The sequence below is a fragment of the Aspergillus fijiensis genome (assembly GCF_003184825.1).
Source record: "Aspergillus fijiensis CBS 313.89 unplaced genomic scaffold BO72scaffold_37, whole genome shotgun sequence".
NCBI lineage: Eukaryota > Fungi > Ascomycota > Eurotiomycetes > Eurotiales > Aspergillaceae > Aspergillus > Aspergillus fijiensis.
This window is the reverse complement of record NW_024469013.1, coordinates 109,622-125,716: the sequence shown is the minus strand read 5'-3', so window position 1 is coordinate 125,716 and position 16,095 is coordinate 109,622. Positions and strand designations below refer to the sequence as shown.

The following is a 16,095-nucleotide window of genomic DNA, read 5'->3' as shown; positions in this document are numbered from 1 at the left end:
TGCTGGAAGTGTTCCGAGCAGGTCCTCCATTAGACAGACATTCGGGATATCCTTAAATTGATTGCACTTGACTCGGTGGTTGGCTGGCGCGTCTTGGTTTTCTTTTGCGCAAGTGTGACTTTCTTCTAGCACAGGTGTTTACGCTTACTGTAGTTATCCGGCGTGGGTGAACATGGGTATCTTGCCTTGGGATATACTGAAGGGCCTACTTCAAGGCTCATAGATCTACTGGTTGCGATTGAAGTCTCAATTATTACTTGCCAAGGGGTGGTATATCCTACCTCGGGACGGAGTAGCGGGTGTCTCTGAAAGGGTCATCAACATATTGCTGAGAAAGACCCCTTGCACAATATCCATTTCCCGTAGATGAAAACTGTACTGGGTACTACCGAAATTGCAGAGTATTCTTTTCTGAAAATCTGCTGGCGATACGCAAGCTAAGCGAGAATTTGGAGGCGGTCACATAAGTGGTAGGCACTCGGTACGGGAGCGACAAAAAGGCATTTAACCGACCTACATGGGGATCGAACCCACAACCTTCGGATTAGGAGTCCGACGCTCTACCATTGAGCCAATAGGCCCGAAAGCTGTCAACCATATCCCCTAACGGAACTGGAACCAAAGAGCAACTCGAGCTAGCATGCTAACTCACCAAGAAATTCACTCATTAAAGGCCGAAACATAGAAACCATGGCTTGGATCACTTGGTAGGGGTATGACAGCATCTTGGTAGATTGTGCTTTCTGAGCAGGATGTATCGTCTCATAAGGGTTTTTTATCTTTTTTTCTGTGTGATTTGCATATCAATTCACTGAGTTGCAAGTTAGCTGGCTGGGGAGGATAGTGTTTCGCCAACAACAACTTGCAGAAGTGAATGCTTCGCCAACAATTCACTGAAAAAAAGTCAGCCATGATCACGGGACTTCCTGAGGTGCATATTTGTCTAACTGTGGTCCATTGGCTCAATGGTAGAGTGTCGGACTCCTAATCCGAAGGTTGTGGGTTCGAGTCCCATGTGGATCGGTTGATCACAGTCCGTGGTACTTCATTTGCTGAAGTGATTTACCACAGACTAGACCACCAATTTTTTCTTTTTCTTTTTTGCTTTTTGTACTTTGTCCATGGTCACGGCAAATATCATGCACAGAATGTGCACATTCAAAGCCCCCGCCGTCTTTTGTTACAAGATAGGGAGAAGAAACAAAAGGACAAGGCACCCAGGATCAATTATGAAAGTCTTAGGAATTCGGTATAGTTTCCAGTTACGGGATCAATTGTAAGTGACGCACGTAAACATAAGCTTAGAAGCACTGCTAGCAACGCCCCGACAGCTAGCCTTGTGGGCCAGCTTTAGGAATTTATACAGTATATACGTACCTGACTAGTTGGGTGGGTGACCACCGGCGAATCGCTCCGGTTGTATGTTGGTGTTCACCCGTTTGTTATTCTCTCTTTTGCCTAAGTTACCCTCTAATACAGTCAATAATTCCCACACCCAATCCACCACCGAAACAATATGCGCCTGGAAGCCGAGATTCACCAGGCACTCGGCGAACATGCTTCGATTCCAGGATTGATCAACTGGGATCCGTTGACCTGTTGCCTGACATTGGAATATCTGGAGCATGGAAACCTTCGGGAATATGTCAGGAGTAATTCCGAAGCCCTGACACCCAGCCTGCGCCACAAATTGGCGGGGCAAGCCGCTGCTGGTCTCCGCATTCTTCATAATGCTCATGTTATCCACTGCGATATTTCCCCACGGAACATCTGACTAGATCGTTTGGACTTGAAGATCTCGGATTTTGCTGGCTCTTCGTTGCGCGGTCACTCTCATCCGCATATGCGAACACGCGCTATCGCCATCCCAAGCACAGATGGGACGACCCTCCCCATTACCAAGATGACATATTTGGGCTGGGGTCATCGATCTACTCTATTATGACCAACCAGTACCCCTATGAGGAGGTACCGACGATGGTGAGGCGAAATATGGAAGTTTACGATTTCCGGATGTCAGCAGCATCGCATGCGGTACTATTATTCAACGGTGTCGGCACCAGGAAGTGACTGCGGCTCGGTTTTATGATTTCTTTGAACAGCGATCTCCCTAGAAACCAAACATGTGCTCGCCTTCTAGAATAGGCACCAGACGTCTCTTGACTTCCCAATAACTTACGCCTCTGCCGGTGTGGACTTATTTAGGGTCTATTCCGGCATACCCCCCATCTCTTTGCAAAGGGCAGCGGATTCGACTAATTCTTTGGCCGAGATGCTTTTTCTTAGAGATTTGCACGCCGTTGTCAACTCTCGAGGCGTAGTGGGGGCAGCCGTCAGTAATCACATCCCGAGAGACTCTGCTGCATGTAGCAGGACAGCTAGCATATTGAGTTGTAGAGACACGTATTTCACACACTGCAGGCCGACTTCTCGAAGATGAGCCGGAAGGTTGATACGGTGTAAGGGCAACTACTCCACAGTCAGTACGCCAGTCTGTGAGTTGTACACAAAGAAAGAGGCCCACTAACAAGAACGGCCGACGATATGGACTTCTCAGTATGATTGTTACTGGCATGTCCTGAGAGGCACGGAATGAAAAGCAAGGGTAGTGGACATGCTTGACACGCATTACAGGCGCTTTTGTAACGGAGAGTCTGCTTATGGCGCTATCTACACCGCTTGCGTCGAAAGAGGCTACAGTATTGTCCCAGCTCGCAAGTCAGAGCGCCCTGGGCTATTGTCGGAGGCGCACCGCCTGCCTCACTCAGGCGTATTGGTGTTGTTTTCTGCATAATCATCTGGTGTCAGTTCTTGTTACAGAAGTTTATCGTTTAGGGGCCGCCCAACTTTCTAAACTTGTATGGTGTTTCCGGGGAGAAAAGAAAAAACCGAAATGGAGCCAGTGACCGTGGCTCTAGATACATAAAGGTTATATTATCTCACCCATGAGAACCAGCTAATTCTGAAAGATGTTCATGCTTCTACAAAATCCGGTTGTACTTGATGTGCCGACCAGCCTTTACCCGGGCTACACACACAGCCGCCAATTCACTGCGAAATCAAGAAATCACATCGACAATGCCCCGAGATTCGGATGATGTCGGGGGTGAAAATCGCCAAAGAAGCATTATCCTAGTCGGTTAGGCCCACCCTGGTGAAGGTCTCTGGGAATGTAAAAGTACACTCGCAAGGTTCTAAAACGTGGTTTTCAATTTATTATTTACTACCGAATAACCTGTACGCCAAACTGCGGCTTCTACTTACCTATATAATCATCCTGCAATGTTTTCAGTGGCAAAATGTGGCTCTCAATCTGCAAGGCAGACTCCAACATAAAGAGAATAGTTACACTATCTGTTCTTACCTTTTATGATTCTTGTCACCGCTGTCTCTGGAACACGATGATCCCTTCGGATTCCGATGGTGATTTCCGAGGTCTTTCCCCCACAATCCTGTCAGCTGATTTTCTAGCCCTATTCTTTGTGTAGTATACCTACCACTCAAGTTTATCCGTTTATCACCTATGTTAATCCCGTGCATTGGTTTGGTACGTCTACTGTATTGTCTTCTTATTTCCGGTCCGTCATGTTCTATACCTCTGTTCATCTGTATAGGGAGGGGGGAACCGGGTAGGGGGGGGGGTGCGGTCTGTCATTGGAATATTACCGCGGACGCGACTCGTACTGTGAAGAGCAATCGAGATTCCTTGATTTAAAGTTCCACTACACGACCTTCACGGTCAGCGGCGTCCGTTGCATCAAATGTCATGTAGTAAACCAGGAGGAACCTCCTGCCCGCCCATGGCTCCGATTCCGATCGCCGAAGAGCCATTGGCTCACGCACAAATAATGACGGCAGCTGCCGCTTTGACTGCCCACCTTTCCCTGCCTGAAGTAGAAATCACGAAGTGCAGGTTGGGCAGGTTGCAATTGGCTGCTGTCGTTTTATCTTTTCTTCTTCTCTCTTCTCTCTTCTCTCTTTTCCTTTTCGCTGCTTATCACTGTGTTTCGAAATAGCAGGTGGGGAACTGTTGTGAGGAACTCTACAGCAAAAACCTCCAATGCAAAATGTGGAATACGAACCGGCGTACGGTCGAACTGCTGCCAATCCGACGAGTCAATTCACTTCTTTCAGCGCATTCCACATGGAATCCGAGGGGGAGGGGTTCCATCCCCGCCTTTCATGAGATGTCATCTGACACCAGCCATTTGCCACAGACTCCTGATGTCATATGGAAAGACAAAAGCCGACAGCTCCTGCGGGTTGCCGGAATGTATAAAAGTCTCCATGCTGGTATGTAGCGGTAGGGACGGGTCTAACTCAGCACCTTACAGCTTGACAATATTGACAGTCCCACACACACCCTCGGTGAAGTGAACCAGACCCCTCCATTCACCACAATCCCCAGATCTAGCTACAATCCAACAGACCCAAAACTCTGAACCATTTCCCGACATCAACAAATCATGACTACCTCCCACAATATTGAACACTACAAAACCAACGTCCACGCCCACTGGGAGGGCAAGCACGCCAAGGACTGGACGGAGGTCGACCTCATCGGGTACGAGAACGCGACGAATCGCTTGTACAACGAGCTGTGCGCGCATCCGGACGCCGCCGTCGTCCAGGTCGGCCATCGCTCGACCCTGCTCAACAACCACGGCCGGGACTACCGGTTCAACGGCAAGTTCTCCAGCGAGCAGACGCAGCCGGAGCGCAGTCACCACGAGTACAACCGGTTCGGGAAGCTGATGAAGTGGGAGGGCGATCGGTGGTATGCATATGATTTTGAGGTGGAGATTACGGATCATATGAGGGCTTAGAGGAGGGTCAGGGAGATGGTTAGGGCATGCTAGGAATTATGTCAACAGGTTGACTATTGCGCTGAGGTTGGTTGTGAGTGATAACTGATGCTTTTTAGCTGGAGCTTTGCGGTTGCCCCTTATTCTATTGTCTGATCAGGGTTATGTGGTCGCCAGTTGTTTCTGATCTGCCAGAAGATAGGTGCCGGTGTAATACCTGGGGAGGGATCTGATCTCAAACCCCCAATGGACTTTTTCACTTCATCATTTGACCAGGTCTTGGTGCGCTCACTCTAAAACTGGGACATATCATCAACGCATGTCGCCGTGGCCTTTGCGCGGCAGTCTCAACTATAGACAAAAGGATCAGTAGACTCCGACCTTGTATCTTGTGTCTACCATGTGCGCTGACACACAAGCCCCTAGCTTCCAATGGATAGAAACAAATTTACCCTTGAATACTTCCAATATGGCTTTGTGATATGTCCAATTCGGTCGCAACTACAAACGAGGTGGATTCATCATACCATGTGGCCTCGACCTGAGAAACGCCCAACGGGCCGCCGGGTCTCTGGTAAGACCCGAGCATATCAACAGATTAACGACTTTCCGCCTTACCGAAAAAGATGACTGTTTCGGTGTCTCGCGGTTGTGGGCCAAGTTTTAAGGATTGGTGCAGTAACTCTGGAGTATTTGTTCTATTGGACTGTCAGGACCATGATCCTGCTCGTCCCGATGATTGTCTATGAACTAACAAGCGTGCTTCAACCGAGCAACAATGCACCACCTCGCTCTGTTCTCGGGCCCTTCCTCCTCCCTGACCTCGACCCAATCTCGTCTGACCTCGCCATCGCCCTCTGCCCAGCTCGTGGTCTGGTCCCGCTCGTAGATTGTGTCAACCTCCAGGCCCATCTTCACCGCTATCTTCAGAAACTTCACAACAATCGGCCGGCCCGTATGAAGTCCCGCAACGAGCCAGATTCTCCCCTCGGGGGCAAGGAACCACTTCATCGTCCGGACGAGGTTCTTGTGCTGCAATTCCATCCAGAGGCAATCGGCCGCAATGATGCGCGTGAACCGGCCTCGGTTCGCCACCGCCCAGGAGTCGGACGCCAGGGTCCCCCACTCATGGGGCTGGACGGAGACCGCACATCCGTTCGTGGCCGGGATGTTGTGTTTCAGGTTGAACGCAATTGCACCCTGCAGCGCGGGCGATGCGGGATGGTCTGTGATGGTCACTTCCGACGCGCCCGCAAGGACCGAGACTGTCGACGGGAGTGCAGCGCCTAGGTCCAGATTGTGAGCATTTTAAGCGCAGGCGAAACACAAACAAGATGGAGGATGAGAGGACCAACCAGCGCCTAGTTCCAGGACCTTCTCTCCCTCGACCTTCCACATCTCGTCGACATATTCGTGACCGGCATGAGCATCCTCGACGGCCTCCGCAACAACCAGACCGGCACTCCACACAATATGAGCGAACAAACGCCGCCGCGCATCTACTTGACTGGCGTCGGAATTTGAGTCTATGCTGTTGGCCGACGATGAGTCTGAGTCACTCTGTTCCGGACTACTGAATGCACTCCCGCTCTGGTCGGGGTAGGACGGAACTTGGATGCTCAGATCACCATAGAGTGGCGAGGAGTAGAGGAGATATTGGCCCGGGTCGCCGTGGAACTGTGGTGCATCGTCGGGTAAGAGATGGGGGAGAAAAGCTGCGAAGATGTCTTCGGCTTCATCTTCGGCGGCGGCGGCAGCAGCAGCAGCATCATCACGCAGGTCATCCGTCGACGAGGAGCAAGATAAGGTGGGGAGAGGGCGAAGGCGAGACAGCAGCATTTTCAAGTGACCGTTGACGTGACTATTTTCGGTCAGAAGTTACACATATGTAAGTTGCTTATCGGCCGTCGAGGAAGAGGAAAAGAGAGCTCGGAGTGGATTCGGTCCTCTTTGAGGAGGGTTTGTGAAGAATTAAGGTAGCCACCCACTAGACTAACTAACTACCGAGTAACAATACGTACTTATCGGTTCAAGTTCCCCTGATCCACTCGCGCACTCACTCTGGTGTGTGCCTTCGATCTGGTTCTGCGCCCCTCGGTCGAATTTCCCTCGACTAATAACCCATTAAATTGTCCCATTTGCCCCACCACAAACAAGGCTTTTGTCTGTTACCATGGCATTGTTTTCTGAGCACCACTCACCGCTCAGGGAAGTATAAAGTCAATCCACTCGGTTCAAATTTCATCCAAGGCTATTGAATTTATGCCACAGCACTTCCCCATATCCAGATTCACTTCTACTCTCTAGGGCTGGTAATAATGCACATGGAAAAGACTTTATACTTATTTTATACTTTTTCTTCCTCCACGTGTAGACTGTGGGTATTGTACCGTTCGAAACCTTACCGCCCCCTTACTTAAGGCTATTCTGCCGCCCTCCGCACAGACTGCCGCACCCCATCAAACACCACAGACTGAGTTGGAAACAATGATGCCCCCGCTCACTCTTGTCAGTGGTAATTGGGTCATATTATTGCTTAACAAGTCATGTCTTGCTTAATATAGTGTGCTGAGCAAGCCTGCTTGATTGGACCCACCACGCTTATTCTGTTCAAAATCGAATACTTGATCTTGGCATGTCAGAGCCAACTCAAAAAGCTCGTCTATGTCGATAGATTGCCTTGAGATGCATATCCAGATTCAATCCGGGCAGGAGAATGGATGACAACAGCAATGACGACTATCATAGTCTCTATGCGTATCATGTGCCAACGTATCCAGCACATCATATTCAGAAGCTAAGATCTCTTGAGATTATTCCGGGGTGCCTCTTCTGGTCACCATTTCTACGATACGGAACGGATGCGGAACGGAAAGAAGTGGTGTGTGCCTCTCCCCTTGCCTCTCTTTGTGGGTCAAGGGGTTTCTTATGCTGCATTATAGCACCTGATACTCAAGAAAGCCCTGTAGGAGCAGTATGGCTGGTGCATGATGTCCGAGAGAGGGAGTGAAAAGCCGCTGCCAAGGAGAATCTGGAGCGCATCGACCTGTTTGATCCTGATTTCCGGTAAGGGTAGAGTGAGAACAGACTGCTACACATAGAACCAAGTTTGATTGCGCAAAGTGAGCAAGCAACATGAAGAAACGAACCAGAAGAAGTAGCGCAAAATCATCTTATGCAAACGGGCGCCTCACGGAAATCAGCACCTCACGCCCTCTCCCTCCTCACACGCTGTCATCCGCAGAAGCGCTAGCTCCGCCTGCTGTTTGATATCCATATCGAACCTGCGAATCTCTCCGGAAACAATGCGCAGAAACAGCTGCTTCCACAGACCCCAGCGCTCCATGCTCCACATCTGCCTGACTGGGTCGGTGACCTTGTCCCTTTTCTTGCACTGCGCATAAACGTACTTCCCATGTAGCAGGATCCACTGCACCCCCGCGAAGAGATCACACGCGATTTCTGTCGTTTTGGATGGGGCATATTGCCGGCCGCCAGGAATGATGTTCTCCAGGGAGCAGAGGAACCTGCACTCCACGAGACCCAGGACTGTGATGCGGGCGATCGCGGATTGGAAGTTGCGCCATCGGAAATGCTCTTCGTCGCAGATCATCCGACCGGCTCTGGCCTTTAGGTTGCGGTGTGTACACCTGTAAGCGCAAGCTAATTTTGGGAATACGAAGAGCAAGCATTAGAAATCTGAGCCGCCAACCAATAAACACGAAGGACAGGGGTAAAATAAGGTCAAACCAAAAAGCAGCACACGTACGAGGAACCTCTCGACGAAAGGCGTCCGCCGATCCACACCAGTTCTTGCCCAGCGGCCACAGCGGCATCTCCTCAAATGGCTCCATATCTTTCCCCTCGTTGGATTTCGGCCCCAAAGACGTGACGTGGTGTAAGGGCATTGCGCGCAGTGCCTCCAGGAACAGGATAATGCGGTCCTGAGCCGGATGGCCGGGTGGGCATGCGCTACACAGCACCGCAATCCACTGAAAGATCATCTTGACTTGGCACCAAGCTGAGGAGGCGACCTGGTGAATACTTGTCAAACCTCTGGTAACTTCCTCCGGGGTGAGCTGGTAAGGGTTGGGCCCGCTGCGCAGAAGGTCGTATCTGGCCGCGTAGCGCTGGAGCAAGACCGCGTCGATCTGACGGGCGGCTTCGGAGGGGTCAAGGTCTCCTTCGACCAGGCTGACGAGGATGGTTTTGTAAGCGAGATCCTCTTCATCGTCCCATTCTTGGTAGAGGTTGAGCGGGAGGCAGGCGCGCCTTTTGACGGTGTCTTTAGAGTCCATGATGATCTTGAAGTATGCGTACGAAAATGAGTGGCGGATGGGAAAGAGAAGAAAGTGCGAGGGATGAAGCGAGAAGAAAATCAGAGAGAAAGACCAACAGTTGGAGATCGGCCCCGATATGGCAGTCAGCTCATTCACTCCACGCCTCTATGCAGGGGTAGTGGGACTTGTCCAACTTGCGTATGCCGACTCGGAAAGTGAATGAAACACTATAAAACCGGCCCCCCGTTGTGTACCATATCACTAGATGCGGCTTCATTCACCTGGTCATCTCCTGGTAAAGATCATCCCGACACCATAGTCAACTCGTTCATTTCAAGCCTGTATGCAGGGGTAGCAGGACTTGCCGACCTCAGTATACCAGCTTGAAATGAATGAAAAACTGCTAAACCCTCTTCCTGTCGTGTATAATCCCGTTATATATACCTTGACTGACCTGGCCATCTCCAGGCCTTTTCTTTTTCTTCTCAATGCACAACAGAACAATCGTCTCTAGATCGAATCACACATTTGTTCTTTTCGTTGTTCAACCCAGTTTTTACCCCCTACATAAACAAGTCTTAATATCCGTGACCCGAGCATCCAGAAACACTCATTTCCATTCTCTTATTTTCCACATAACAACCAAAAATGCAGCTTTCCCGGCTAGTTCTGCCTTTTCTTCTTCTGATTCTGGTAGCTGTCGCGCTACCTTTGAATGACACAGAGGTTTCCTTGCTGTCTTTGAATGGTACAAAATTTACCTCGCTGCCTACGGAAGACATAGACGAGATCGAAGGTACAGTCGCCAAGGTGACACAGGGCGTTTGTCTACCCTTTTTTGTATGCGTTTCTTGATCCGTATTCACCTTGTCTTATAAAAATTCTCGTGGGCAGAGATGGCTTATCTGCAAGCCCAAGACAAACAAGTCAGACGTCAAAGAATTCCACGTCAATGTCGATGATGCCAAGGCTCAGGCCAAGGCTGTGGGCTTTACCATGGGCAAGAGTCTTAGCGCTGATCATTTTTTGGAAGTCAAGATCCTGATCTCCTTCATGCAGTTTAACCTTGATATTCGCCTTTACGTTTGCGCCAAGCGGAGGACACTACCTTTGCCTCAACAAACAAGTACACCACTTACCTCGGAATCTGCGACTCGAACATCAAGTACAAAGAACAATCCGAATTATACAGCACAAACATCATTACCAGTGGGTCTACACAAGGACATTATTGAATATCTCCCCTAGACGAAACCTACAATGCCTTTATCTAACCAAGATTCTTCTTCAAGAGCTATTCTATATAAAGAGTGATCGAAGATCACACCGTCTTCTTTGTCCTGCTCACTCCCTACTATCTCACGTGTCTCAAGAACAGATCCTCCAAGATACAATCCAAGGCCAAGGACTGAGCAATGCCGATCACTGTACCACACAACCGCGACCCAGCGGGTTTCCCGCAGTCGGGGCCCTCATATCAGCAGCAAGTGGTCTCCTTTCGACCCATCCCCAGCCCGGCACCCACCGGGTGTGCGGTCTGCATTCTGAGCGACCAAGCCCTACTAAGCTACGAGCTATACTTCTGCGGGACATGTAGGGCCATGTACCACCGGCCCTGTCTCTACGCGCTGCTGCTGCAGCGGAGCCATCAACCCACCCTGGCAGGAGGTACGTCCTCCGCGCCAGTAGCGCTCCACAGGTGCCCAACCTGCGGGATCGAGGGGGGCCAAGCCCCCATCCCCTCGGCTCCCACAGGGCCTGGAGCCCCCCGATTCTTCATCACCAGCCCCTACCACTACGACCGCACCCCCGCAGGACTCTACGTGTGCACCTACATCTCCACCGCACGGGACGGGACCTCGCGGTCCTGCAATCTGCACTTCAGCGCTTGGCCAAACTACCGCGCCCATCATCATCAGGCGCATGAACGGGCGGCCGATGCAGGGCATTCGTGTGAGGGTTGTGCCGTAAGTAGTAGTAGTGGCGGTGCCAGCACTGCTAACGCGACCGCGACCGCGGCCGCGACTGCAACTGCAACTGCAACTGCCACTACCACTGTGACTGCAACTGTGACTGCGACTGCGATGGCTACCCCTCCCCCTGTCCCTGTTCCTGTCCCTGTCCCTGCCCCTGCTCCTGCTCCTGCCCCTACCCCTACCCCTACCCCTCCCATGACTCTCACCGATCTCCTTCTAGCCGTCGAGGCGGAGAGCACCGAGCCACCAATGCATCTCCTGCCCCCGCCCATCTCCCTAGAGACGGGACGAGAGGTCAGCACCACTCCGACGACACCCACGACCCCCAAAGACCAGCCCCACCCCCAGGCCGCATACAACTCCCACTTCAAACGCACTAAAGAAGGCCACTTCATCTGCACCTTCCCCGTCCCCACGAGGACCAGGACGACAACAGCCGCCACTAAGCCGTGCGGATGGCGTCTTGGGAAGTGGCATAGTTTCAGGAAGCATTACTGGCGGCAGCATATGCCCCAGGAAAACACGGGGGGCTGCTCTTGTAGTGTCACGAACAGTAACAGGAACCCGAGTAGCGGTAGTACTCACGCTAATGCTGGTATGGGCGGTTTCGCTATCACCGCCGAAGCCAACCCTGTACCTGGGCAGCTCCAGCGCCGACGGTCATCCACGGTGTCTGCTTTGCCTGCTTCGTGTGTCCCCGCGGCTTCGTATGTTCCAGCGGCTTCGTATGTACCACCGGCCTCGTCCGTCCCAGCGGCTCCGTATGTTCCAGCAGCTCCGTGTGTTCCACCGGCGCCATATGCATATACCTCACCGACCCCGCCCACAAACCCAGTCCAGCTAGAACTGCTGCTGCGATTGCAGGAGCAGCGGTACAGACCGCCGCCGCGACCGCAGGCGCAGCCGCCGGTCATCCGACAACGCCAGCCACGGTTCTGCCCGCTCTGCGCTGTGAATTTCGGGAATCTGGTCCCGCTGGTCCAGCATCTGGAGGTCGACCACGCCATAGAGTTTCCGATCTGTATGTTGTGTCTGTCGTGGCGGGCGGATTGGTGGGGGCTGCTGCTGCATCTGGAGGAGGATCATCCGGAGTGGGATGGATTGTTTGAGGATCCGTCGGCGGTTCGGCCGGGTTTGTTTGCTTAGAGCGGCGTCTTTGAGGGCTAGGTTTAGGGTTATGGGATTAATAGTATCACAATCAACTGTTATATTAAGATGTATGTAAATAATATTCTCGATAGCTGGATTTGGAAGAACACGCGATAGTACATAGATACATACTAAAAAACAATGCGAGTGAGTGATTCATGTACTTAGTAGCTAGCGCTGCTGCATCACAAAATGTCGACAAATTGGGTACGTTATACTTGTTGTTAATCTCCCTTGTTCTCACCATCTATTTACCTGTTCACAGTAGTATAAGACTTTTAATGACCTGTCCCATTGCACAGCGCATAACAGCATTCAACATGTGTAATGAATCCATCGCTCAACCTCCGAGAATTGCAAAAATAAGAGATCCCATCCAGTCCATCGGGAGACCCACCCAGTCGCATCTAGACCAAACATGCGAGCATGCAGGCATGCGTGCGCCCCACTCTTACCGAGCATTCCCCTCCAAAAACAAAAATGAAAGCCCAACGCGGGGGTTGAACCCGCAACCTTGAGATTAAGAGTCTCACGCTCTGCCGATTGAGCTAGCCGGGCTAGTTGGTTGAAGTGTTGTGCCATGCTTGCGAATATATCCCTCAGCAAACTCCACTCTATAGCAGATGACTGCATCATCGCTTGCACACCAGACAGTCAGTCTGAGGTAAAGACAGAGTTTGCGGTGGAAAAAGCTAGCCTTACCCCTGAGGCTGAGCTAGCATGTGCTTCTAGAAACCAACGAATTCCGAGATCTGTGGCTGTGTAGCAAAATATGGATCGTTGCGGTGGTTGTATATACTTGCGGGAGAGCCGTTGCGCGCGCGCTGCGAGAAATCCGGTCAGCTGGCAGTCCGCCTGAACACGCGCATTATCATAAAGCAGCACAGCTCAGCTATTATGACCTGCAAGTCACTCCATTTATTTGCAACATGTGGCATTCGACTCACCGTCATGTGTGTACACATCATCGCCGACGCTCAGCGAGTCGGCGGTAGAGGAGCTGAGTGCCAAGGCTCTCGGGATATATGAATGCCTGATAATCCAGGCAGCAGATCGCAGCGCACGAATTCCGGCCGACTGATCGCCTCTCTCACAACAAAAGTCGGCGCTGATATGCATGGGGCCGTGCGGACTGAAATAAATATATCTGGCGCAGGCGTATAAGCAGACGGCGGGTCGGGGGGTCGTGGGATGGACCGCGAGCAAAATCGTGCGAATTGCTATACAGGAGGCAAGAATCCCTGCCCCTAATATTAGCGCATCGGCAATACCACCAAGAGAAGATTGGAGGGGGAAGTCCGGGCTGCAGATCAATCGAAACGAGAAGTGGAAAGGGTCAGTTTGTTTGAAGGATGAGAAGGTAAAAGCCAGCAGACTATATGCAGGATGAAATGGTGGAAGAAGGAAGGGAGAGAAGAAAAAAGTAATATGGGAAATAACCTCAGAGGGTGATGAACATGAAACAAAAAGTAGACAGCCGGAGGCCGGAGTTCTAACAGTGCCAGAGCCGCCGACAGGAAGTCGAAACATATCTCATAGCCACGAAAGATGACAGCCAGTCGGACCTGCTGCAAGTACAGTACACGCTCAGTCGCCCGCATACAGTTCTCCAGGCCCAGACCCCCCCAACTAGACCTATATCTACTCAGTAGAACGTGATGCTTGAACCATCAAATTTACAAATTAATGTTCCTGTTCATCATATTCACAAAGAAGCAAAGAAAAACGTAATCATCACACATCACAAGGCCAGATTCGCGCAGCTGAACGCCGGCGAAACCGACCCGGCATAATCCGCAATGATCGCCTCGACGGCCGCATACAGCCCCGGGCCCAACAGAAACAACCCACACGCCATGATAAACACATGGATCGCCGTCATAATGCTGCGTCCAGCGCCGGCGAACAGCTTACCCCTGTATAGTTGCCAGTACGCCACGGCAAAGAAGATGAATCCGAAGAACGAGTCAAACGCCGCACCCAGCAGAGACAGGAAGTCGCCCATGCTGGGAATGACCTCCGAGAAAATGAAGCCCAAAATCCAGATCGCCGCCATCAGGCCCAGCCACACCCCCCAGCCGATGACCGTGTTGCTGTGCGCGTGGCGCGACCGACCCATCAGATGTCCGAACACGAATTTGGCGCTGACGTTGGCGTAGATGACGGCGATGATGAGAGTGGGCGCGATGACGAAGCCAAAGGAGGCCTTCTTGTACGCGACCGTCCCAAGACTGCCGAACGCCGGTGCGGTGGAGTACTGACCCAGGTAGCGGAATCCGATGGCCGGGGGGACGATGAACAGGATAACAGAAATCCCAGTAAGGACGGCGAGGGCCTTGGGGAAGTCCTGCGGACGCTCCATCTCGGCGATAAAGCTCGGGAAGAGGATCTGGGGCACCCAGAGGAAGGTGATGTTGAGGACTGCGTTCATGCAGTTGACCCAGGTCGTGCCGGGAAGGGGAAAGGCGTAGGTGCGCACGGGTCCGTCGGTGGGGTAGTTCCCGTTGTACCCATACAGTGGCGCTGTCTCAATCCCCGCAAAGATAAGGAACAGAAGTATGGCAATGGCCATACAGGCCGCTACAGAGGTAGGTTAGCACCATTACGCGCACGTGGGTCTAATGCTTTCCACCCGAGAACTCACATGAGAACATGGACATGAAAGAGACATGGTGCAGCGTCCGAGGAACGGAGAGCACCACGCCCATGATCGTGCAGATCACCGAGAACACCACCGTGCAGAGGGAGTGGTCCGACAAGGTGTTGAGAATCTTCGCCCCGGTCAAGATGTGGAAGCCGATCAGGAGGATGTTGTTCGCCATCAGCATGAACCCGGCAAATGCGTAGGCGATCCGACTCTTGCCAAATGCATAATACCCGAAGTCGCCTGCCCATGCAATCGTTAGCCTCGATCTCGAGTCGCAAGAACCATCCACCAGAGCCCCTTACAGATATTTCGGATCTGCGGATGTTTCATGATGAACTTGTGCATGGTCGTTGAAGTGATCCAGAACAGGATCCCGGAAAGTAACATGGTGATAATCCCTGGCACCCACCCTAGAACTCTGGAAACCCAACAGCCATCAGTACCCATAACACACAATCACGGATCGGCTTAACTCACGAGAGCGACCAGGACTGCGACATGATAGCCAGACAAACCTGCTCTCCGCATAGCAGCCACGCTCCCTTCTGCCACGACATAGTCCGGAGCTGGATCTCATGTTGGTTGTCTGTGGAATGCGCCCAACAGAAGATTAGCCATCATCATCGCCATTTAGGACAGCCACCTTAGCCTACCCTCATTCTTGAGCGCATTCAAGATCTCCGCCGAACTGTATCCATCGGAATCGAACTCGTCGACATCGGCGGGCTGCTGCACCGGCTCCTTCTTCTCGTCGTGGATCATCGCGAAAGAGTTGGAGGAGTTGTTGTCGAAGTGCGCGATTCAGCAACGAAGTATGAGGGACTCGTATTTCCGCGGAGGCTGCAGGGTTTTAAACAATCAAGATGTTCTAGACGCAGCACTAGTGGAGGGCGGGTTGATTGGGGTGCTATGGCGTGATAGCGCGGCCGATGTTCGCGATAAGGCCCCAGATAGCCAACCAGGAACATGCGTTCCTCTTTAGCTTGCTGATGGGCGGAGCACGATGGAGGCAAACTCAGATGCGAACCACCTATGATGAGGATATAAAAGTAAGTGTAAGAAAAAAAGAAAAATTTCAGCAAGCTAAGCAGGAGCGCTGGGCAGTGGCAAGGAAGGATTTCCAAGAAGTCAGAAAGGCGACCGATGGAAGAAGGAAGGTCGAGCTGACTGCAGCACACCTGCAGTGTGCTCGGAGATGGCCGAATCTGGATTGGAAAGAGGCAGCCAATGTTACCCTG

General features: G+C 51.8%; 6 protein-coding genes and 3 non-coding genes across 9 annotated transcripts; 4 read left to right on the top strand and 5 right to left on the bottom strand.

The window, feature by feature from the left end:
- Positions 1–509: 509 nt before the first annotated feature.
- BO72DRAFT_t181 lies at positions 510–581 on the bottom strand. The gene has a single exon. It is a non-coding gene; the product is annotated as a tRNA-Arg (tRNA).
- Positions 582–951: 370 nt separating this feature from the next.
- On the top strand, positions 952–1,023 carry BO72DRAFT_t186. The gene has a single exon. It is a non-coding gene; the product is annotated as a tRNA-Arg (tRNA).
- A 487-nt stretch (positions 1,024–1,510) lies between these two features.
- On the top strand, positions 1,511–2,122 carry BO72DRAFT_513343 (uncharacterized protein). Its single transcript, XM_040949466.1, has one exon. The coding sequence runs from the start codon at positions 1,517–1,519 to the stop codon at positions 1,772–1,774; it is 258 nt and encodes an 85-aa protein (XP_040799439.1). The 5' UTR covers positions 1,511–1,516; the 3' UTR covers positions 1,775–2,122.
- Positions 2,123–4,313: 2,191 nt separating this feature from the next.
- BO72DRAFT_449818 (uncharacterized protein) lies at positions 4,314–5,028 on the top strand. Its single transcript, XM_040945107.1, has one exon. The coding sequence runs from the start codon at positions 4,467–4,469 to the stop codon at positions 4,824–4,826; it is 360 nt and encodes a 119-aa protein (XP_040799438.1). The 5' UTR covers positions 4,314–4,466; the 3' UTR covers positions 4,827–5,028.
- Positions 5,029–5,542: 514 nt separating this feature from the next.
- Positions 5,543–6,750, bottom strand: BO72DRAFT_433128 (putative nicotinamide N-methyltransferase). Its single transcript, XM_040943188.1, has 2 exons — positions 6,161–6,750; positions 5,543–6,091 (listed from the first exon to the last, which is right to left on the bottom strand). Exons 1-2 carry the CDS (start codon positions 6,642–6,644, stop codon positions 5,556–5,558), a joined length of 1,020 nt encoding a protein of 339 aa, XP_040799437.1. The 5' UTR covers positions 6,645–6,750; the 3' UTR covers positions 5,543–5,555.
- Positions 6,751–8,004: 1,254 nt separating this feature from the next.
- Positions 8,005–9,158, bottom strand: BO72DRAFT_513335 (uncharacterized protein; the record flags this gene model as incomplete). Its single annotated transcript, XM_040949465.1, has 2 exons — positions 8,575–9,158; positions 8,005–8,468 (listed from the first exon to the last, which is right to left on the bottom strand). The coding sequence occupies exons 1-2, from the start codon at positions 9,101–9,103 to the stop codon at positions 8,005–8,007; spliced, it is 993 nt and encodes a 330-aa protein (XP_040799436.1). The 5' UTR covers positions 9,104–9,158.
- Positions 9,159–9,733: 575 nt separating this feature from the next.
- Positions 9,734–12,016, top strand: BO72DRAFT_460418 (uncharacterized protein; the record flags this gene model as incomplete). The annotated part of the gene is made up of 6 exons (XM_040946469.1): positions 9,734–9,925; positions 9,980–10,211; positions 10,459–10,613; positions 10,683–10,753; positions 10,785–11,768; positions 11,926–12,016. 6 exons carry the CDS (start codon positions 9,734–9,736, stop codon positions 12,014–12,016), a joined length of 1,725 nt encoding a protein of 574 aa, XP_040799435.1.
- Positions 12,017–12,695: 679 nt separating this feature from the next.
- On the bottom strand, positions 12,696–12,768 carry BO72DRAFT_t180. Its single transcript has one exon. It is a non-coding gene; the product is annotated as a tRNA-Lys (tRNA).
- Positions 12,769–13,764: 996 nt separating this feature from the next.
- BO72DRAFT_449816 (putative amino acid transporter) lies at positions 13,765–15,676 on the bottom strand. The gene is made up of 5 exons (XM_040945106.1): positions 15,511–15,676; positions 15,335–15,443; positions 15,160–15,275; positions 14,855–15,097; positions 13,765–14,790 (listed from the first exon to the last, which is right to left on the bottom strand). Exons 1-5 carry the CDS (start codon positions 15,617–15,619, stop codon positions 13,952–13,954), a joined length of 1,416 nt encoding a protein of 471 aa, XP_040799434.1. The 5' UTR covers positions 15,620–15,676; the 3' UTR covers positions 13,765–13,951.
- Positions 15,677–16,095: the final 419 nt, after the last annotated feature.